The sequence below is a fragment of the Camarhynchus parvulus genome, chromosome 3 (genome assembly GCF_901933205.1).
Source record: "Camarhynchus parvulus chromosome 3, STF_HiC, whole genome shotgun sequence".
Lineage (NCBI taxonomy): Eukaryota > Metazoa > Chordata > Aves > Passeriformes > Thraupidae > Camarhynchus > Camarhynchus parvulus.
In genome coordinates this window covers 19,425,420-19,448,039 of record NC_044573.1, presented here as the reverse complement: position 1 = coordinate 19,448,039, position 22,620 = coordinate 19,425,420, and the positions used below count along the sequence as shown (strand labels likewise).

General features: G+C 38.5%; 2 protein-coding genes across 2 annotated transcripts in view; one reads left to right on the top strand and one right to left on the bottom strand.

Annotated features, from left to right (window-relative positions):
• Nucleotides 1–5,749, bottom strand: part of GPATCH2 (G-patch domain containing 2) — a 119,572-nt gene extending 113,823 nt beyond the window's left edge. The window contains exon 1 of the mRNA XM_030946424.1: nucleotides 5,482–5,749. Within this exon, the coding sequence (XP_030802284.1) occupies nucleotides 5,482–5,537 (56 nt within the window). The 5' untranslated portion in view covers nucleotides 5,538–5,749. The remainder of the gene's footprint in view (nucleotides 1–5,481) is intronic.
• The window catches only part of SPATA17 (spermatogenesis associated 17), an 85,565-nt gene continuing 68,589 nt past the window's right edge, over nucleotides 5,645–22,620 (top strand). Inside the window, exons 1-4 of the mRNA XM_030946425.1 lie at nucleotides 5,645–6,045; nucleotides 9,708–9,797; nucleotides 12,002–12,083; nucleotides 17,660–17,710. Of these exons, the coding sequence (XP_030802285.1) occupies nucleotides 5,939–6,045; nucleotides 9,708–9,797; nucleotides 12,002–12,083; nucleotides 17,660–17,710 (330 nt within the window). The 5' untranslated portion in view covers nucleotides 5,645–5,938. The remainder of the gene's footprint in view (nucleotides 6,046–9,707; nucleotides 9,798–12,001; nucleotides 12,084–17,659; nucleotides 17,711–22,620) is intronic.

The following is a 22,620-nucleotide window of genomic DNA, read 5'->3' as shown; positions in this document are numbered from 1 at the left end:
ATGCATTCCTGCAATTAATCTTTTCTACTGAATATCAAGTCTATTCATTGAAACTCCTGAATTAAGATTTGTACAGAGCAAATTATTATTTGCCCTAAAAACTGCAGCCATGGTCCCATGTATAATATAAATGTATCATAACTGCATCACCTCCTACACAGATCAGACAAATTAATATTTTAATTATTTCAACATGCCTCCTTAGGATGATTACAATAATTACTTGATCAATTTGGGACAATGCAAGCTTCTTTGCAATAGATTGAGAATGCAAATACAAACCACTTCAGCTTTCTATTCACATTCCACTTTCAACATGCCAGTGGTCCACATTAAAAGACCTTCTCCTGAAAACCCAAAAAATCTCTTTTGCCTAATTTTATTGGTGCTCTCATTTCTCCTGCTATAATTGAAGAAAAAAAACCCCAAAGGTAGCAGCAGCCAGATAGATTTCAGATTAACTGTTCTATCTCCAAAAACTCAGGAGCACATTTCTATTATAGCATTATTTATCAGACAAACTCAGTTTTGAAACCAGCTGTCAAGCCTATGAAGCAATTTTAATCATTGCTGCAGATGGGACTGTAACAAAAATATTTGCATTTGAAACAAGTTGAAAAATAACTACAAAAAGTATTGAGGACATTACCCGTGAGTATCAGCAGTGTTCAGTAAGATAAGAAATTTCAAAGGTTGTAACAATGAATGTAGAACAACATATTGAGGTACATAAAATATTAAGATGAGCCACAGTTTAGCACGACTCACATAAGGCTATAAAAATGCTGTTACAGCAACAGCCCACAGCTAGCAATAAACTGTAATGTCCTCACTAGGAGAGGATCCTACTTTACTACAAGAAAATCTAGTTTGCCTACACTGACCTTTACATTTATCTGAAGCAATTTTAATGTAGTTCACCAGAGGCTGACCCATTTCCTCTCTAACCCTTACCAGAACAGACCATATAAGTCCTGTTTGCAGGGAAAGCACAACTGCTTTCACCTGCTCCAAAACAGATCACAGCTTCTGTTCAGTATAAATACTCAAACTGAAAATCCAAATGGAAATAATGGGCACTCACTTCTTCAGTGAAAATTAGGAATCATTTGTGTTCACCTCACACCTAAAGCACATAACAATGGAGAGCTCTGATTGCTCACAAAATATTTAACAAACACACACTGATGGAAAAGTTAATTTAGTTGCACAACTCTTAAGAGGCATTACATCTTGCCAAACCCACAGATGAATTTACATTTACTTTCTAGTTCTATATGTTTTCCTGTTAAACAGGACAGGGGCTTCTTGCAGCTAAATTCATGCTGCATCTGTGCTTCATCAATTCCAAAAAGAACCATGAGTTTTGCTTCCCTCACAAACCACCTTGGTCACAAGCTAAAAGCACAAGAGAAATCAAATAGTTCCTTCAACCCTGGGATTAAAAAACCCAACTTCCAATAATCTTTTCCCATACAGACTCTTTGATGTCTCAGCTGTACCCACGGAGTACCTTTATCTTCAGTAGGTACTAATTTGAATCCCATTTCTCCACCTCAGAAGTTATTTTCACAAAGCCCTAGAAGCACTGATTTTGAGAGCTCTGCTTTATTAATGAGCATGACTGAAATTTGGATTGAAGAGGTGAAAGTATTTGGAAGAGAGCAGCACATGATAAATCTCACTGCTTTACTTGAAGAATTTACAGATTCAAAAAAGAGAACTATCATGGCTCTTGGGACACACAAAGGGGGAAGCAAAACAAAGCAACATAATTAAGTAAAAAATTATTAAAAAGTTGGCAAGAGACTATGGTAGATTATGAAATCACTGATAAACCTCTGTTACACAGAAGTTTATGTTTCCCTTCTTCCTAGGTAACAAGATGAGGAAATTGCCTCAAGCTTCACCAGGGGAAGTTTAGAAAAATTTTATATTAGGAAAAATTTCTTCATTACAAAGAAAAAAATTAGGAAAGAATGGCCAGGTATTGAACCAAACTGCCCAGAGAAGTGGTGGAAGCCCTGGTGAAAGTGTTCAAAAACCATGTGGATGTGGCACCTAAGGACAAGGTTTAGTGGTGAATGTGGCAGTGCTGTGGTAACAGACTCTGCCTCAGAGGTCTTTCCAAACTTAATGATTCTATGAGCAGAAACTGAAGCTGTGCCTAGACTATTTAAACTTCCTGTCATTAAAAAGCCATCACTAAGAGGAGGACAAAGCATCCAGTTCCACATCCACACCTAGTTATATCCTTTGGCACTATCTGCTGGACCACCAGGTATGTAAAGCCATCCTTTCCACCCTATATCAACCACCACTGCAGGGAATAAGAGCTACCTGTATTTACTTGCCACACCTGATGCAGAAACAAGACGTGGAAAAGTTGGGAGGGTGTGTTTCAAATGTCCCTGGTTGTCAGAAAGGGTTAAGGTAATAATAACTAGAGTTTGTGAAGACAAACTGAGAAATAAGAAGAGGAGAGATTGAGAGGAAAGTTAATGTCTTTACAAACAATTTTACAGGTGAAGGTGTGGATGCTAACATCTTTGAAAAGGGGCTTAATGTCTCTACTAACTGTGGGCAGCAGGTTCCTTGCAGAGCCCAGGCAGCTTGGCTCCTGAAACAAACAAGTGGGGGTCTGCACAAGCCCAAGTTTCTGAACTTTGGGGCAAAATAGTAGGTTCAAGGGGGGAATATGTGGTCGGCAGTTTGGGAAGGCTGTACTTTCCTAGTGCCTCAGACAATGGGGAAAGGAAGGGGGCAAAGGAATTGAGGATATAAGGAGGCTGCACCCTCCAAAACCTCTAGAAAATGCCATGGGTGTGTGCCCCGGTGGACACATTTTTTTCTCTCTCTCTTTATTCGAATGAAGTTGCAGGACTCCTCTGTCTCCTTTGTGGACATAAGCCACTGGCATTTGTGGATTTTCCTGACACGAGGAAGAACCTCCTTACTGTGCAGGGCACCAAGCACTGGAACAGGCTGACCACAGAGAGTGTGGAGTCTCCCTCACCGGGGGTATTGAAGAACCATCTGGACACAATCCTGTGCCCCGTGCTCTGGATGACCTAGCTTGAGCAGGGAGGTTGGACCAGATGACCACTTCTGTCATTCTGTCCTATACAATATAAAGTATTTCAGGAATTATGGAATTTTATCACCTATTATACTGCTGATCCCCCTAAAAATTAAGACCAGGCTAACTTGCAGTAATTACATCTGACTCTTCTGAAACTGCTGCTTATCTCAGAAGGCACAACAATAAATACTATCAGTCTACCCATATTAAACAGTGAAAAAGTGTTCAGTACAGAGCAATAGCATACAGTCAGAAAGATGCTGACATGAACTACATTTAACAAGGCTCTAACACAAATGAATTGGTCAGCCAGAAATGAGATTTGGAGCAATTTATCATGAGAGGGAGCAATTCTTGCAATCCCATTGCTGCCATTTACTGATATGCTTGCCCTTTTCAGAAGTATGACTTCATTAATTAATTGCCAAGGTGCCAAACCACATGACCTGTCAAATCACGGCCATACACTAAAGCACCACAGTCATTATCAAAAGAATCAGAGTGCCCAGCAAGTATCAAACTGCAAACTATTCTTAAATTGCCATGTGAACTCACAATTAAAAAAATTCTGCTTTGAAGGAGCTTTACCACCCAAAGTGAAAAATTTTACTCTGTGGATGTTCTGAACCTCTTTAGGATCTTAATGTCTTTAGAAAGCACAAGTTCTTAATTTTCTACATCAAATATTAGACACTGTAAAAAGTATTTTCCTGCATCCCACTCAAACAGGCCTCCTTTAACAGACAGCTTCTGAAATAACTTGTGTAGAAAAATAAGAGAGCAGCTCCAAGGAGTGGTCAGATTTTTAATGGACAAAATTTCAATATTTTCCTCTGTAGTGAACTCCTCTGAGCAGTGTACTAGCATAAGTAATATCATTACTGTATGATGACAATTACAGAAAAATATGCCTACACCTCATGCTGCTGAGGGCTACTCTAGAAGCCTCTGGAACTAAATTACTTTATGTAGACACAAAATAATAAAATTTGAAGACAAATGACAGGTCAAATGAATAGTGAAGACTGACAGAACACAGATATGTGTTTGGAATGTCTCAGGCAATGTTTCCACTGTATGCAGCATTAACACTGAAATAAAAATACTTGTGCCACTGGAGTATACCTTGTTCTCTGAAACATTCTGAATTACACAAACAGAAATTGTTATATTTACACCAGGCAAATTTGGATGCTTAGCAACACCAGAAAACTTGTTCTAGCAAATAATTAGCAGATGGGCAAATAAAATCTCTCTTTGACAGTTTTCTCACTTAGAAAAACACAGAAAAAATACCTATAGGAGAAAAAAATGGTGGTATCAGCAAAAGTGGAGGAGAAATGAAGCACTAAACCTTTCCCTCCCCCCTTCCTCCCCATCCCCAGAAAAGAACAAAGAAAAAGATGAAAGGAAATCTATTTCAAGTCTATTTCAGCTGGGAAATCTACCAGCAGGTATCTGTGCAGGTAACATGGCCTCTAAAAGATGTTATCAACCTTTGGAAAAAACACCCCAAACAAAACCCCATCACAATCCTCCTTGCTCCCATTAATAAGTGAAACAAGAGAAAAGCTACATACACCAGTCGATACCAAATATGTCACAAGATACCAAAGATTTCGGGAAAAAAATGAAATGTTTCCAGCTGGTTGCTTGGAACATCTTGCTTCCATCAAGTCTCTCCACTACCAGTCTTTATATCTGCACAGCCTAACAGAATGGAGCTTTTCTATTTTGTTACTCCGCCTTCCTTCTTTACAGTGCTACAATAAAAAAAATTATGGTCTTTGAGGTTACTATGCTAGCATAAGGAATTACATAAAACAGTAAATCTAGGAACTTCTTTTGCAGGAGAACTACCCATACTTCCCCTGCTCGATGGCTATAGCAGCACTTGTTGATTCCTGGTTTGCAGCAGAAAAGCTTTAGAGGAGGAAACACACACCGCCTTGGACGCTCAGCTGCACACACTGCAAGGGCTTTAGGCCTTAGAGAGCCTACCACTACTGGAAAAGCACAAACAGACAGGAAAACCTAACTAAGCTTGGGACAAAAGTTTTGATTCATCTTTCGCCCACTCTCCGTTTCTCAACAAGGCGTGGAAGTTTCTTCCTGCAGCCCGCTGCTCGCTCACAAACACGTCCAGCCGCCGCGACACGGCAGTGGCACCTCTCGGAGCTCCAGCGCCGCGTCCCCGGGGGCCTGGGGCGGGCTCCATCACCTTCCCCCGGCGAAAGGGGCCGCAGCGGGGAGGGGAGGCCCGGCCCGAGCCCTCCCGCCCTCGGCCCCTCGCCCCCACGGCCCGCCCGTGGCGCGGAGGCGGTGTCGGGCCCCCTCCGGCAGAGAGCGGCCCCGCGGCCGGGCAGGGGCGGCGGGCACGTCTGTCCCCCCGGGCTTACCAGCTCTTCCTCGCCGCCTGAGCTCGGGTCGGGGTAGGTTCAGCGACCCGGAACATGAACCCGGCGCCTCCCCCGGCCGCTCCCCGAGGAGGCTGGCGCCGCTTCGCAGAGACTGGGCGAGGGGAGGCGGGCGGGGGCCGAGAGCGGGAGGGCTCGGGCCGGGCGGGGAGGGCGCGGGCAACCGGCGCTGCTCCTCAGTCCCCCATGATGAGAGCCCGGAAGCAGCCGCGGCACCGGAGGAAGCCGGACGCGACCACCTCGCCTCTTCCCTTCCCTGACCCGGCCGCTGCCGGAGGCCGCTGGAGGGCTGCCGCGTGCCCTCCAGCAGCCTCGCCTCAGGTCGGGTGCAGCTTCGCGGAGCTCCCGCTGCCCCCGGAGCCCTGCCCGTGCCGCGCCGCGGGGCCGCCGGGAGCAGCGACACCCCCGCGCTCGAGCGCACTGGGACGGTCCCGTTGCCATGGCGTCAGCGTCTTGCGGGCGGCAGGAGCGAGCCAGCATGGCCGCCCTGGCCCGGCTTCAGGAGAGGCTAGCGGGACTCCGGGAGGAGTATTTCCTTACGAACAGGTACTTGGGCCGTGCCGGTGGTGGGGCGGGATGCACCGCCTTATGCTGGGCTGGGGCGGACGGGCCCCGCTCTCCGCCGGCAACGCGATGGAGGCAGCTCCCCTGGAAACTGTCTGGTTCTGGGCTCTTCAGTACCAGGGAGACACGGAGCTCCTGCAGAGGGCCCAGTGGAAGGCTATGAAGATGATTAAGGAACTGGAGCACCCCTCTTACGAGGAAAGGCTGAGGGAGCTGGGCCTGTTGAGCCTCGAAAAGAGACGAGTGAAAGAGAACCTCGTCCGTGTCTCTAAGTATATGAGGGGAAAGTGTGACGACGATGGACCAGGCTCTTCTCGGCGGTGCCAAGAAATAGGACAAATGGCAATGGGTAGAAACTGGATGCATTGCAAGTTCAATCTAAATATGAGTAACAACTTTATTGTGCAGGTCACCAAGCACTGAAACAGGTTGACCACAGAGAGTGTGGAGTCTTCCTCACTGGATATATTCAAGAACCGTCTCGACACAATCCTGTGGCCTGTGCTCTGGGATGACCCTGCTTGAGCAGGGGGGTTGGACCAGATGACCCACTGTGCTCCCTCCCAGCCTGACCCACTCTGTGATTATACGATTCTGTGAAACTATTTCGCTTTAAAATCCCTCCCGAGAGCACCAACCCATCGCCTTTTCCCCAATATTTCCACAGCGATCTGATGAGACGTGGCGCAGCGTCTTTAAGGGGCCGTTTATACACAGAAAACACTGAGTGTCCCACTCTCCTCCCGCCCCATGATAATTTTGAGGGAAAAGGAGCCTCTGTAAAATCCTGAAACGGGCCGAGCCTCGCAAGTTCCGCCCTCTCCCTCCTCGGGAGCCGACCTCCTTTCCCCGGTCCCGCCTCTGGAGCCTCCCGCCTCTGTCCCGCCCTAGAGGTGCTGCTCTTCCCTGAGCGTCCCTCGACATGCGGGCCCAGCGCTGAGTCCCTGCTCTCGTGGCTCACATCTGTGACTGTGCCTGGACGTTTGTCCTCTTGAAAAGACACTACTTATTTTTTAATATTTAAATATATATATATATTTAAAGTTAATTGAAAGAGATCAGATCAGATCTGTTACCCTTGTCCTCACCAACTGGGATGGCTTGTGCCGAGTTTTCTGACTCCCAGAATGGTGGTGGCCAACTTTTCCCAGACCAGGTTTTTGGAAATTGAAAGTTGTAGGACTTACTTAAATATTGCAGAGATTTGTCCCATAAATCCTTTTATTCAGCTGCACTGTTCCTGTATCTGTAATGAAAAAGCTCAAACATAAAAAAACACCATTCATGTTTAGCACAGTTGTGGGTTTTTTTGTTCACTAATTAATGAATCATTTATTTTTGAATCTAATTACAACATCATTAGCATGAATAACAAAGCTCCTGAACATCACTGAAAGTTACAGAGATCAAGTCCTGCCTGCATGTACAGTGTTGTGTTTTTCTGTTCTTTGCCTGAACTTTCACTCATACTCTTGTGGCTGTACACACAGCAGTTCACTAAACAAATGTCAGTTGCAGGAGGCTATGCTTGTTTTTCACATATCTCAGGTTAGAAAGAGCAGTCTGAGCCAGACCTGGAAATCCATTGGAGGGCAGCATGATTGTTGTTTGGGGATTTCTTTTTTGGCAGAGCTCTCCAAAAATGAATTGTTTCCCTTTTAAGAATGGGCTATGATCCGTTATTTTCAGAAAATTCAGATTTGCAGCTGGGAATGCAAATGAGAGGATTCAAAGAGCCCAGCACAGCAACAAGTCTTAGTAATGTTTTTCTGATCTTAATAACATTCCTGTTGTGCTTTATGCAGAACTCTGTTTATGTGAGACATATAAGGTGTCCTAAGCTGGCAATTTAGGGAAAGAACCTTTCTAGGGAAGAACTTGTCCAACGATGCCACAGTGCAAGAACACCATGAGCCTGCATTTTGAGAAAAACCCTTAGCATAAGGATAAGATTATACAAGACTCATTAATTCATTGTTTAAGTGTTTCACAATTTTATCACTCTACTCATTCAAGAACCTACTTTTATTTACTGTAGTATCTGTATGTCAGGTGCTTGAGTAGGCCTTTTAAACTTTCAGTACAGCCTTTGTGAAGTATCTGTGACTCTCAAGAGCTTAATTCAAGCAGTATGACAACTGGGCAATCTGATCAAAAGGGCAGATATCTGCTTGAGAAGCTTCCACCTAGAAACACTTCTGCTGGCAAGGCAGAAGTGGAACTATCCTGTGAGAAAAACAACTCTGTTGTTGGTTTGTTTCAATAAACTTTACAAGGACTTCTCTCTCGTCCTGGCCAGGCAAGACTGAATGGCAACTAGGAAAAATCTATCAGGGAGTAAGAGAGGAGAAGGCTTCTGCTCTTCCAGAAGACTCTTGTCACTGCCAAGTGGGTAGGACTGGGTTTGGAGCTGGCACCTCTGACATGGCCAGTCCCATATACCCCTCATTTCCAAGCTGTAATTGTGGCTGCCGGTCCAGGGCCAAATTGCTCATAGCCTTTTGATCAAAATAATTTTCCTCTAAGAAAAATTATTCTGCAGGTGTCTGCTTCCTGTTGAAGACTAGGAAGCTGCACAGGAAAGGAACAAGAAAACTCTCTAGCCAGTTTTGAAAACTATTCATTTTTAGGTAAAAAGGCTTGTTTCCCAGAATTTTCAGGCACTGAGAATGTCTGATGCAGATCAGACAGTGAAAATTTGTGCCCATTTAATGTGATTTGAGAGCACATGCTGCACCAGATGATATAAAATGAGTGGAGCTAATGTTTCTTGATCTCTGGTAGTAAATCTGCAATTCATTTCATTTTCAGACATATAATGAGGATAATCCTAATTTATCAGATAAACAATAATCTTGTTGGTATTTACTGAGGCAATTAATGTTGACATGAAACTTTATTAGGAGAGCTAGTTAAGAAAATTAACTAATAGTAACCTAAACGTTATTTTTTGTCAGGTAACAAATGAAAGAATTTGGTGACTATGTTCCTAATAAAAATGGGAAAGAATAAAAATCAATAAAAATTAAAATTTAATTTTAAGTTCAAAGACTTGTCAGTTACTGACATTTTGAAACAAACAAAAGAAGAATAAAAGCTAGAGGAGATCTCATAGCTGAGTTCTACCCCTCAGCATTGAAACTCATAATGGTAACAATTTCTTCCTGAACTCTCTGAAAAGTCTCCTCCAGACTGACAATATGTTTCTTTAATCTCTTTTAGTTTCATGGTCTTCCTTACATGACTTTTAGCTTTGTCACAAACACTGTAGATTCACAGTTTTATACAGTTATGTGATTTTTAACGTAACTCAGGCCTAATTATCATTAAAGGATTATCCACATATTTCACCTACAATGGAAGAAGTCCATGTGACATGCTGACATGTATCTATTGTATGGGAATAAGAAATGCCCACTCCCAAAACTTACATCCTCTACAAGCTGCAGTATTCTTTGTTACCTGCATACTATGCAACTAATGTAAATTAAATTTTTCTGCACTAGCACTGATCTAGAATTAAAAGTGAAAAGCCTGGTGAAAAGGATCCCAAGCTGCAACAATAAAACATATTTAGAATAATATTTTTGCTTTGTTTCTAGATTACCACGCTGAGAAATATTACTACTTTTATATTTTTTCAGAGCTATAGATGAAGACAGAAAAACAAAGTACAAAGCTGCTGTCAGGATCCAGCGCTGGTTTCGAGCATGCCGTGTCCGAGCCTATCTGAGGTAGTATATCAAGCCTATAGTAATCCATGTTTCAGCATTGAATTTTTCCTCAAAATTTCTCATGGTATTACTTGATTTTAATAAAATTGGAGCATTTTGGAAAAAAAAGGCAATAACTGTTACCCAGTTTTTCAATAGGACTAAATATATGCTGTGTCATTGTAAGAAATAACAATTTTTTGACTTTTAGATCTGTATACAATTAAAAAGTCATGATGCTAGAAAGCACAGAAATTATCTTCAGAATAGATGCACAGTATTGTTTAAGAAATCTTGTTATAAGTGGGAGAAAAAGAAATAACTAGATATCCCCTGGATCTGCTGTTTCAGAGACTTTTTGTGTAGAAACATGGAATGTCCTGAGTTGCAAGGGCCCAGAAGTGTCTTCAAAGTCCAACTCATGGCCCTGCACAGGACAATCCCAAGAGTCATACCATGTGCATGAGAGCAGTGTCCAAATGCTTTTTGAACTCGGGCAGAATTGGGCTGTGACTGCTTCTCTGGGAAGCCTGTTCCAGTGCCCAACCACCCTCTGAGTGAAAAACTTTTTCTAACATCCAATGTAAATCTTGCCAACACAGCTGCAGCCCTCCCTCCTTGTCACTGGTCACCAGAGAGCAATCAGTGCCTGCCTCTCCGCTTCCACTTGTTGGGAAGATGTGGACTGCACTGGTCTCTCCTCAGTCTCCTTCAGGCTGAACAGAAGTGACCTCAGCCACTCCCCTTCAAGGCCCTTCACCAGCTTTGTTTTGGGAAATGCTGTATCAACACCAGACTTGATCTTGGAGGTAGTTTCCAACCTTAGTGATTCCATGATTTTATAACATTGTTACAAATTTCTGGAAACTGTGGTTGGTCCATTCTCCCAGAAAGCCTTCTTCCGTTTTTTATGTCATAAGCCCAGCTGGCCAAACTCATCTGCTCAAACTTCTGTATTTTCAAAAAACAGGGCAGTTGAGGGAGAGGGATTGTTACACCTTTTAGTTTGACCTCTTGGCTGTTGGAATTAATTATACACCATCCAGACCTACTGTATGAAACCTAAAGAATTATTAGCTTAAATAACATTTGCTACTTAATGGCTAGTATTTCCCCCATAGGAAGATAGGCTGCAGTCATTATGTACACTTAGAAGAAATGTACTTAAGCTGCATCAGAGGAGGTTCACATGAGATACTAGAAAAAAAATTCAATAAAAGAATTATTAGGCATTGGAATGAGTTGCCTGGGAAGATGGCAGAGTCACCATCTCCTGAAGTTCAAGATATGTCTGTATTTGGCACTTGGGAATATGATTTAGAGGTGGTGTTGGGTGGACAATTGGACGAGATCATCTTGAAGGTTTCTTCTAACCTTGATTGATTCTATAATTCTTTGATTGTCTCTGACTTACTTAGGACCACAGTCTCAATGTAGCCAGTTCTCAGTGTTCTGAATTATCCAAAGACTGCCTTCACTGAGTGCAGTGCAGGCTTACAAGTTTGATGTCTGTAGTTAGGTGGTATGAATAATCCCTTGTACAACTTTTTCCATTTCCCAAAGTAATGATTCAATCATTTTCTGCAAAAGTTTATGTGACATCAATTATGAAATTTTTAGTAGTAACATATATATCTATATAAAAATTAATTAATTAAGGACACAGTAAATATTCACAATTAAGCTGGGTGTAATTTTTTAAAAGAAAAAAAGGTGTCTAAAAGTGAAAAAGTATCTAAAAATTGAAGTGTCAGTAGGTTTTGTCAAATAGTTAAAAATGGTATAATGAAATAGTATAATGGTGTAATGGTATGTGAAAATGTTGCATGTGACAGAAAAAATTCTGAACTGGTCAGAATTGTTGGTTAAAACCATGAAAATGAAACAATTTATTATGCAAATTAAATTTGTAAGGCTTTTTCATTAAACTTTTCTAATCGTATACAGGCAAGTTTACAGTAACCCATATTTTCCAAAACCAAAAGTATGTGTGTATGAATAAATATATGTATATAATGGTCTGTGTGTGTCTGTGTGTGTGTGCATATGTATATATGTATATGTATATATGTATATGTATATATATACATGTATATGCATAAAGTATGCTTGTGGTGGTGGTTTGTGTGATGCATAATACACTGTATGTTATTTTTATTATAATGAAAACTTAATAGGTCTGAAGTCTGAAAAACTAATTACTTTGTTAATATGTTTCATTTTAGATATCTGAGCAAAATGGCAACTTTGATACAGAAGTGGTGGAGAGGTTATCTAAGAAGAAAAAACTTCGTAGAAGTAGTGGAGGTAGAAAAGTACTTTTTGAAATTTAGTTTGGTTTTTTGTAGAATACGTATGAATAATTCCTTCATTCATCATGAAATTAAAAAGCTGAAACTCCATCTTTTATACACACAGACACACTCTTAACTGTACAGCAATGAAAAGCACCATTAATTTCAGCAAGCCTACACTTAACAGTCAAGATAAGTCATTGTTTAAGTGTTTGCAGCCCTGGAGTGTTGGTCCCCAAACCAGCAATGAGATCTGCCCATGCAGAAGTCTGCCCACATGATACTAATTGCAGGATTGGAGTTTTACAAGATGCTGCTTCTTTTTTTTTTTTTTCCTTTTTTTTCTTTTTACTGGCAGAACATTTAATTTTGAAAATAAAATAATCCAATGTGTCTACACATTGCTATTTTATGTTTTGATGGTTTAAATTTCTTACTTAATGAACCTAGAAGTATTTGAGGTCTTGCCTTAAGGCACAAAGCAGATTGTAGTTGATCTAATTCCTGTGATGGACCTGAAAAGAGCGAATGTGTGTGATAGCACACAAGATAAAACCTCTGCTATCAGGTTTAGGGAACTAAGAAGAAAATAATTTAACATAAAATATGTGATTTACTTCACTAATTTATCAATTTATATTAATGTTTTACAATAATGTTAAACTTGTTAGTCATTTATTCTTGATTAATTTTGTTAAATTGCTGATTTTAAGTCAAAACATATGATTAAAGAAGTAAAAAAAGAGCTAAAATAAACCATATATTACCAACCAAAGTTCACACACCCTACTAAACTATGTTTTCAAGTATCAGGACTCGCATACCTGAAAGATCGTTTATTTTTTCTCCAAGTCTATCAATAATCTATGTAAAGATTTTCTCTCTTCCAACTTACTAACTGGCTTAACTGATAAATGATGAGCCATCCTTTCAGTCTGTGGTTTTCACTCATCTCCTAAAAGTAATTCTTGAATACAGAGCAGATAGCTGCATGGTTGCATTGGGTTCTGTTTTGAAAAAAGTAGGACTTCAGCTGAATATTATTCCTGAGTATTAGGAAGGTTTGTTTAATCTAGGAAAGCTTCTGTAGAAGAGAGACATGATAATCTATATTAAAATTTGTTAAAGAAAAGAAAGGATCTGTGCAGTCACTGGGACAAGGGAAGGAAGAAATCAACGTGATTAAGCAGATTGCCTGTAATCACAGACCTGAGAGAGCTAACATCATAAAGCTCTCCTCAGCTTTCTGTTCTTGAATATAATTCTGAAAAGTAAAATAAATATGTCTTTAATCAATAAAGCCTTATGAATATTTAGTTCTTCAAACAGACATAACTGAAATTCTTGCCAAATCTGAAGTCCATGGAATAATGTAGGACAAAAAATTCTGCAACTTAATACATACATTCTAAATCAGATGATGAATTCATCCAGTTTCTGGATTCCAGTACTTATCCAGTGCTAGTCAGGGCTCTAGAGGAAGAGAATCTCATTAGAAAGCTTACAAATTTTACAGTAATCAGCACAGGAAATGATCTTTTCCTCTCAAACACTACATTTTGTTTTGTTTTGCCGTCACTTTGATTGGAGAAGACTAAATAGAACAGCTTGATTGGAAGCCAACCTGAGTACCACACAAGTATGATATAAAAAGGCACATTCTACTCCCTTTGGACTGCTGTATTCAGTGTGTTTTGGGGTGGACTTAATTATAAAGTGTGAGTTAATACCTTATATTTGTTATTTTACTATCTTTATTCAATTAATGGAATATGTAAAAAGCCAAATCTCAGCAGCTTAATATAATTTTCAAATTAAAGGATCAGGCAATGTTTGCGATGAACTCTTGCTAGTAACTGTTGTAATGACTCCTGACTATGAAAGACGACGCATTTGGCATGATAGTTCCTTAAATACACTGGTCACTTTAAAATTTGTCTGCTGATAATGATTGGATTGGTATCTGCTGCCAGCAAACAAGGCAAAGCATATGCACAAAATGCCCATGATTGCTTGATAATAAATCACTTTAATGATTGTATTCAAAATTGTGAAATGTGAATGGTACTGATGCGGAAAATAACAAAGGCTGAGGCTCATCAGATTGGCTGTTCATATGTGCATCACCACTAGTATTTCATTTGCTTCTCCTCCAGAGCCTCTTCCTTTGATTGTTAAGAGATATATTTGGTAAAAAAACCAAAAAAAACTTGCAACTATTGATGGCATTTATATGATTAAAGTTATGTGCCTTTCTATTCTAAATAAAAGTGATTTGATATAAAGCTTTGTTTCCTAATTAATCTCAAGCTAAAATTAAGAACTGCTCTCCTACAGTTTTCTTAACAACTTGGTTACATTGATTGTGTTGGATTCTGAAAGTTTGCATGACCTGCAGGAAGGTATGAATTTTAGAACCAGGCAAACACCAGAATATGAAACAAACTATGCATCATTGTTTCTTTATTACTATTTTCTCAATGCCAAGGAAGTATTTGCTAAAACAAGGGAAATTGTAACATTTCATTATTATATTAAGCTGGTATGCATAATGGCCATATTTTCAGTTTACTTTGGAAGGAGATGCAGTTGAGAAAAGTGAATATTTTATGTTATGTAGTTTGGCACCACCCTAAGTGATTTAGCTTCAAGTCAATAACCAGTTTTAAATAGTTCCAGTCCAATAGGAATTAGGCAAATACCTATTTGCTCTACAAAACCCCCCAAAATACACCATGATCACATTCACAATTTCAACCATGCGTTGCTTCCTTCTCTCAACCTCGATCTCATTCTCAGACTCAGTCAGATCCCTGGTTCCTCAAATTCTTTGAATTTGTCATTTTGTATTAACTCTTTAAAACTAAAGACACCAGTCAGAGTACATTTGTAGATGATCCCCATACATGTTTTTAAATACAAAATGAGAGAGTATACAAAAGTTTGTGTATACAAGGCTTCAAATATGTTTTGAAAACCTACACTTAAGGTAAGCTGGTAGGAAGGCCTGTATATTAATGTCAGAATTCATGACAAAGACATCCTGGCTCAGAAGTAGAGATAGCACATGGATGAGATGGGGAAGTAATTCTTTCCAGAGAGTCAACGAGGCAGTGTCACGTTTGAATTGGCGCTTAGTGCAAAAAAGAGGGGCAATCCATAGGGCATGGGCTGAACTGCATGAAATTCCACTTAAACATAAGAAAAGTATCTTCTGGACAAGCAAGCCCCAGTTCTGGAAAGAATCTTTTGCTTATTAGGAGAGCACATAAATGTAGACTTGTGTTGAAGCACTAAATTATGACACTAAATTATGACACATTGTTTTTGGGAATAGCAATGAACACCTTCTCTATCATTTGTAATAGCGGAATTTTTGAATCAGGATTAGAAAACAGAGGGCAAATACATTTGCAAAAGAACCTAGATGGTGACACAGCCTTTGGCTTTTGGTGCAAGAATAAAGTTGAAGGACAGTTGCATGAGCAGTTCTCCATTGGAGAGACTTGTAATTTAGAGCAAGATTGAGTAAAAGCAGGAATGTGTAACTTATTTCTTGTTTTGGGTGACCATCTTAAGTGGTGGTAGGGTAAGGCTTGGATTCCTCACACCTTAGTGTGAGGAATGTGGGGTGTGCAAGATCAGACCTTAGTTGCCATTGACTGTTTTTGTAAGTATTAAAGGAAATTCTTCAATACTTGGCCAAGCTCAGAGTCAAAGTGGTCCCACATTATCTCTCAGTATGGATTATATAAAGAGCATTAATGATGTAAGGTGTCTAATTTATTATGTTCTTCAGTCAAATGGGATGCATTCAGACCTAAGTGCTCAACTTTCAAATATGAGAAGAATAAACAAAAAGGTGCAAAATGGTTTTGTTTAATCACTGATGGACAGAAATCTGATGAATGTTTTTAAGCTGAGGAACATTTTAAGCTTCCATTAAAATGTATTTTATCTATTTGGTAGTGTGATAACTCTTACGTTCCCTTCCAAAGAAAGAAAAGATGAGCTGCAACCCAAAATTGTATCAATTTAATCAAGCAGTTTAGGGATATACTTAAGTCAGGCAGCCATTATTTCAGTCCATTATTAGCTATCTACAGTTAGTATCACTCAGTAAATACCTATGGAGAATAAAGGGGAGAGAGACAGTCCATTATTTATTCTAATTTGTACATTTGGGGTAGATTTTCCCTTGAATACATATATATATGTATATATTTATGTGTATGTATGCACATCCACACGTACGTGTGAAACTTCTTCGAACTTTAACAATTCTGCAATTTGCTTTCATATAAGAAATATCTTTTGTACTGTTTCCATTATTAGTAGATTGGTATGATATTAAAGTGAGCATTTAAAATGCACCTTAATTAAACTGCAGGAATTATGCCTTGCTTAATGTAATGAAGAAAGAGAATTTAAAATGAAGTAGCATCATTGTGTTCATTTGTAAATAACATATTGCAGCCAACTGTTTCTTAATTGCCCAGACTGTTGATAAATAATCCAGTCCTGCTGCTCTCCACAGACAATTTGCTTTGGATCAGACTAGGCAATTCAAATAACACTAATTACAGTGAAACCCTTTTATAGTGAATTCCTGTTTGCCATGGGGGAGAAAATCACTATATCAGGGGAAAGCACTTTTGCCTTTGATTTGTGTCTAAAACATGAGAAACACATAAAAGCTGCATGTTGTGCTAAATAAAGGACATACTCTTGCATTCAAAGTACTTATATTTTACTTTTTATGATACAATTGTGAATTATGTTCATTTTGCATTTGTAATTAGAGGGCGGAACAGATGTGAAAGCTTAGTTTAAAGTGATGTATCCATTAAAATAACCTATGCTGCCAAGTGATTGCTTAGTATAATAGGGGATTCGTTCACTATGAGAGGAATTCTACTTTATTGGAAGGAAACCAGGACTTCAGGAAATGTTTTCTATATCAGGGGATTCACTGTAACATGGTATCATTGTATTTATGATTTTATGATGTTAAAATGCATATTAAATGAAACAAAATTCCCAACGATTACTCGGGAGGCAGCTAAGTACATAACATTTAGTACAGATGGTTGGAAGGCACAATTTTGCTCCATCACTGCATCCGTATCCTTGAACGATTTCGACTGAAGACAGCATTTCTCTGAATTTTTCATTAAACCAGACATCTTGAAATATGAATTCCTTTTATGTTTCTGTGAGTTTTGGCTAAAAGAACCCCAGTGAATAAATCATACAATACTACATGTCACCAGCACTTGTGAATATTTCTGCTTTGTTATTCTACTCTCAGTAGAGCACCATTGATTATCAAACTCAGCGGAGAGCATTTTATGATCATATATCTCCATTAGCTCCTAGTTTGACTACCATAGATTTTTCTGGTTAAGCCTGCATTATGTATTAGGAAGCCTATCTCGTCAATACAAAGTTTGATTTTATTCTCTCTTAGCCTAGAACTCTTATTATGTATTATGTATAAAGATTCTTATCTTTTATATGTAAAAATAGCAGGACTGTCTTTGTGTAACTGAAATATGTGCCATCTTTTTTTTTTTTTTTTTTTCACAGAGAGCATATTTTATTAAAAAGGAGAAATTCTACAATGAAATGGCTGTCAGGGTAAATATTTCTTCACTTGTTAAACAAATGAAAAGTCAATTGTGCTCCGAATTTGCTTTTAATAAAATGAGCAAAGCAGAATAATATACACTTGATTGATATGCTGATGGCAACAGCAGGAAATAGTACATAGTTAAAAATTAAAGTTTCACTGAGTCGTCAGGATTGTATTTGAAAACTGTAGCTGAATTTGAGGTGCATTAATGAGTCTTGCCCCATTTAAATGTCCACTGGACCTTATCACGTATGATACTGATAAAACCCCCCAACATTCTATCTACCAGTGTTCTTACAAATGTAAGAACATTTGTTCTGCAAAAGTAGACATATATTTGCAATTCTGACAAACTACAGGGCTTTTAAGCTTGTTAATGTGGCTGTGCTTTTTCTCTTCACTGTATTGGATCTCAAGAGTTAGAGAGCACAGGACAATTTCATTGCTTAAATGCAGAGGTGGAACTGAATTTATTGATGATATTAAGAGTGAATTTTGCTAGATGAAGAAGTGTATAAACAGACCTTGAACTTCAATGGATCTACAGCAAATGAAGTTTGTTGTGTGTGAAACTGCAAAACATATTTAACTAGAAACTAGCTTTTTTTCCTGAACTTTGAAACTGCACTTGAACAAATAAGTAAAACAAATATGGGGAAAACAAAATAATTTTTGTGATTAAGTCTTTTTATGTTGCTTCTTTTTTTCATTTTGTGATATAAAACTGCTTTACTTTAGAAGCCTGAATCTTTTTAAGCCAGGCACCTTACCTTTTGAATTCTACCAAATGTAGTAATATGGTGACAATGGAGATTAACCCAGGGATTAACGCAGGGAAAATTGTGTAGAGTAAGAAGATTCTTGGGATGGATTTTAATTTTGTGGCCTCTCTGAGTCCAGAATGACTCAAAGTCAAGAGACCTGTACTCATCAGGTGTTTTGCTTAGTTCTAGTTCTCTCAAATGCACAAAGTAGAATCTTACATTTGGTGCATGTTAAAGAACTGAAAGTATTTAACAGCAGTTTAATACCTCACAAATGTACCTTTTTGTTGTTGTTATAGTTCATTCCTTACTTAGCTAGTTTGAAAGTATTCCGCAGTGGATAAATTATATTTACTCATGCAGCTGAGATCAGTGAGAAAACATAAGATATAAGCCAGCTCTTAAAAGTTGCCTCTGTACTTCCAGAAGATATTTGAAGACCAAATTTCAGAGGTAATTATGTATTCTAGTCAAATGGAGTTTTGCATTTGTTCTTTCATTTTTAAAAGAAATTGAATGTGTTCCCATTCATTTGTAATGGAAATATAATGTTGAATCATTAGGTGATATAAATCTTCAAAGTACCATTTTTTCAGTCATGTCCTTTTCTTTAATGGAAATTTAAATCAGTAGAAAACAATAGAACAGATCTTTATTTAGTTGCAAATGTCAGAATCTGATTTTCCTCTATCTAAATCTGGTGCAGCCATATCTGCAGAGGAGACTTTAAATGCTACTAGTCTGAAGCGCTGAATGCTTTTGTGTTTTTCTCTGTCCTGTGTTTCTTGAAGAGCTAACCAAGGTCCAATAGCAAATCAGGCCTGTTGCATTTCTGCACAGATCATGTGTGCTCAAACTTCAGGCTTCCTAAGCCAACAGTTCCTTATATTCACTCATCATGAGCTTGATTCATGATTAATATAACTCAGTGTTCTAAAACTATAACTGTGTATGTTTTTCTATTTAACCACTTTGTTTTGTCTGATGGTGTTATTGACTATTTATTTCAGTTTATAGTCACTCTTTAGATAGCATACACATGCTCATAGTTTTGAAGCCAGTCTACATATCTTGTCCTTCTGGATTGCATTTGGTTGTAATCAGAGGTATCAGTTTAACCTTTTAAAATGAAATCAGAGATCTTGTTTAAATCAGTTTCAGTTTTGAGGCAAAATATGATTCTCTCTCTTAGAAGATTTAAGGTTCCTGTAAATTTGCAGCAACAAAAATAATCCTATGGCAAAAAAAAAAATTCCACGAGCAGATGGCTTTTGATATATCAAGGTTTTGCCATTTGTTTTAGTGCTTAAAATAAACATTATTTATAAGACCACTTACATTTTGATGTTACTTAATGAGGAATATGCATCATTGATTTGACTAGCTTAAGAGGTCATTTAGAACTTGCCCGTTAACAAGCTGTAATCTGCTGAGCACACAATGACTTTGTTTAAAATTATCTGTTCAGTGCTGATCAATGACAATAATTGTTTTGTACCAATCATTGTTGAAACTTGCTAATTACTTTGAAGGGCATACACACACTTGTCTCTTCTTTTTCAAGAATTTTTTAAACGTTCACCTTGGAATTAAAAAGAAATGCAGTCATAACATTATACTTCTTTATAAAAGCAAAAATTTAGAACTTTCAAATTGAAAATATGAGCATCCTCAGAAGGTTTTTAAAAAATGGTCTTTTCTAAAAAGATTAATCTTCAGTTTTGGGATTACTGACTAACAGTATTAGGGAAACAGAAATCAGGCATAAAATAATCTGAGACAATGCAGTTTTTCTTACTTAGGTTTCATTCAGCTGAAATCAGTGAGTTCATTCTAAACAGAAAGTGGTGTAAATAAAGGTAGAGTGCAGCATTTAATTGGTACACTGAGCCCATTGGAGGTAATTATAGCTTTATACTATTTGAGCCTTTTGTCTTTCAGTTTGAGTTTTGATCCTTTAACCCAGAAATATCCAGTTCTGCATTTATAACTGTGAGGTGAAGACTGTCGGAAAGAGTTTCAAAGGGACCATAATCCTGCATTAATGAGCACATGGCTATATGGGAGCCAAGTTGCTCTTGTTGAGAAATTTTGAAGCCAAACAGAAAAATAAAGCTAAGATCCTTATTCACATGCAAAGGATTTTGCTTAATCCCAGATCTCTAAAGGCATACTCATTCTCTGCTCTTTCTCTATTCCTTTTTAACCCAATAAGCTTGTGTATGAGAAAGTAGTGTTGCAAAGGATATGAAATTTGCTATCACCTTGTGCAAAGCAGCATGTCCAAAACCTTTCTTGTTCCCAGAACTCCTATTTGTTCATATTACATATATATAGAGAAGTCCAAACCCCTTTCACTTACAAAAAAATCCCAAAAAAGCCCAAAAACCAAAACCATAAAAACCCAAACCCAAACCAAACCAAACCAAAAAACAAAACCAAAAACCACAAAAACAAAATGAAACAAAATAACAACAACAACAAAAAACCAGCCAAAAAAACCCCAAAAAACCTCAAAACCAAACAAAGCCATTCAAAAACAAATAGTAACATGTAGGTAAAAAAAAATACAACTTTTGAAATTCGTTTCAAGTCTTATTTGGGAAGGGAGGAAAATCCATGCTGATGCACAAAGGGGAAATAGAAGAACATTTTAACACTGGAAGTTAATATTTTGTTATTCTTAATAACTAACACATACCTCAAAGAATTACTGAAAGCTTTTCTGTGATTCTTATTCTCTTGTTAAATCTCACATAAAAGGATAATTATAACTGTACCGCAAGGTGCCATCAGTTGAGGCCAAATGTTGCTTTTTATTTTGAAGAATAGTGTCTGGGGGTTTGAGAATGCAAATTGGTGCCAAAGTATGAAATTTTCAGCCCTACGTTAGTTGGTGTCATTTTAGATGGCTCCGGTAAAAGTCTGGAGGTGGAAAAATTGCATACTTTTGTCAATTGTCACAGTGGTACAGAATTGGACTGTGCTGGAACTGGCAGGAGAAGAGAGAGTTTTGCCTGTTACTGAAGAGCACTCCCAAGACTTGATGATAAATATTCTGAAATTACTGGGTGCAATGGTTACTGATAATCTGGGCAATTGGCAGCTTTTTGAAATTTGCCTTCTTCCTGAATCAAACACAAAAGCCATGACATTGTTTTCCTTCCCCTTTTTATCTTTTTTAAAAAGTGCTTATTTAGAAAGGGGTAGGCTAAGAAAAAAAGACAAATAGTACAAACATGGGTTTCACTCCACTTAAAAAGTCATCCCTTGGTTCTGGAAAGAGAAAGGTTGATGTAAAGAAAAAAAAGTTCCTTATAGATACAATGAAGTGTATAGGTTCTTGAAAAGTCTGGTAGCTAGGGGCCCACAGGAGAAGGAGTACATTGCAACATTTTACTTTTCCATGCATTTAGATAAGGGGATACAGATGATACTTGCTTCTGGATAGTAAAACCTCCAACTTCTTGCTCTTTAAATGTAAATTCTGCTTTTTACCTGTTATGTCTGTTAAGATTTCAAAACTATAAAGGTCAAAGAGATGGATGTCAAATGAAGCTACTGCAGACTAGAAGATAGAAAATGGGATATTAAAGTAGAAAAAAAATTGAGAAAAAAGGAGACAAAATGCAATGAAGTAAAGAATATTTTGCAGGAAAATTAATAATAAGTTCAAGGATGGAAGGATTTAAATATGGAGGAGCTAGACCCTGAGAAGAGAGGAAAAGATGGTTACTCTGTTTTTCAGATGTGGACATCCAGAGTACATGACCTCTTATGGCGAGGAGAATCAGGAGCAAGAGCAGCCCTCAGCATGACTGAATAGAGCAAGTTACATCTTTCCGCTCTACATGTCATGGCATAGGGATAAATATAACTCAACAAATGGCAGTCCTGCTAGCTTTTTACCTAATTACAGAATAGCAGAATCATTTAGGTTGTGAAAGGCCTCTAAAGTCATTGAGTCCAACCTTTGACTGCTCACCACCTTGTCAACTTGACCATGGCACTAAGTGCCATGTTCATTTGTTTCTCAAACTCTTTCAGGGATGGTGGCTCCACCACCTTCCTGGGCAGCCCATTCCAATGCTTAATTGTCTATTCTTAATGCTCACTTTGCCATGCCAAAAAGCAGGTAGCTGGTAAACAGG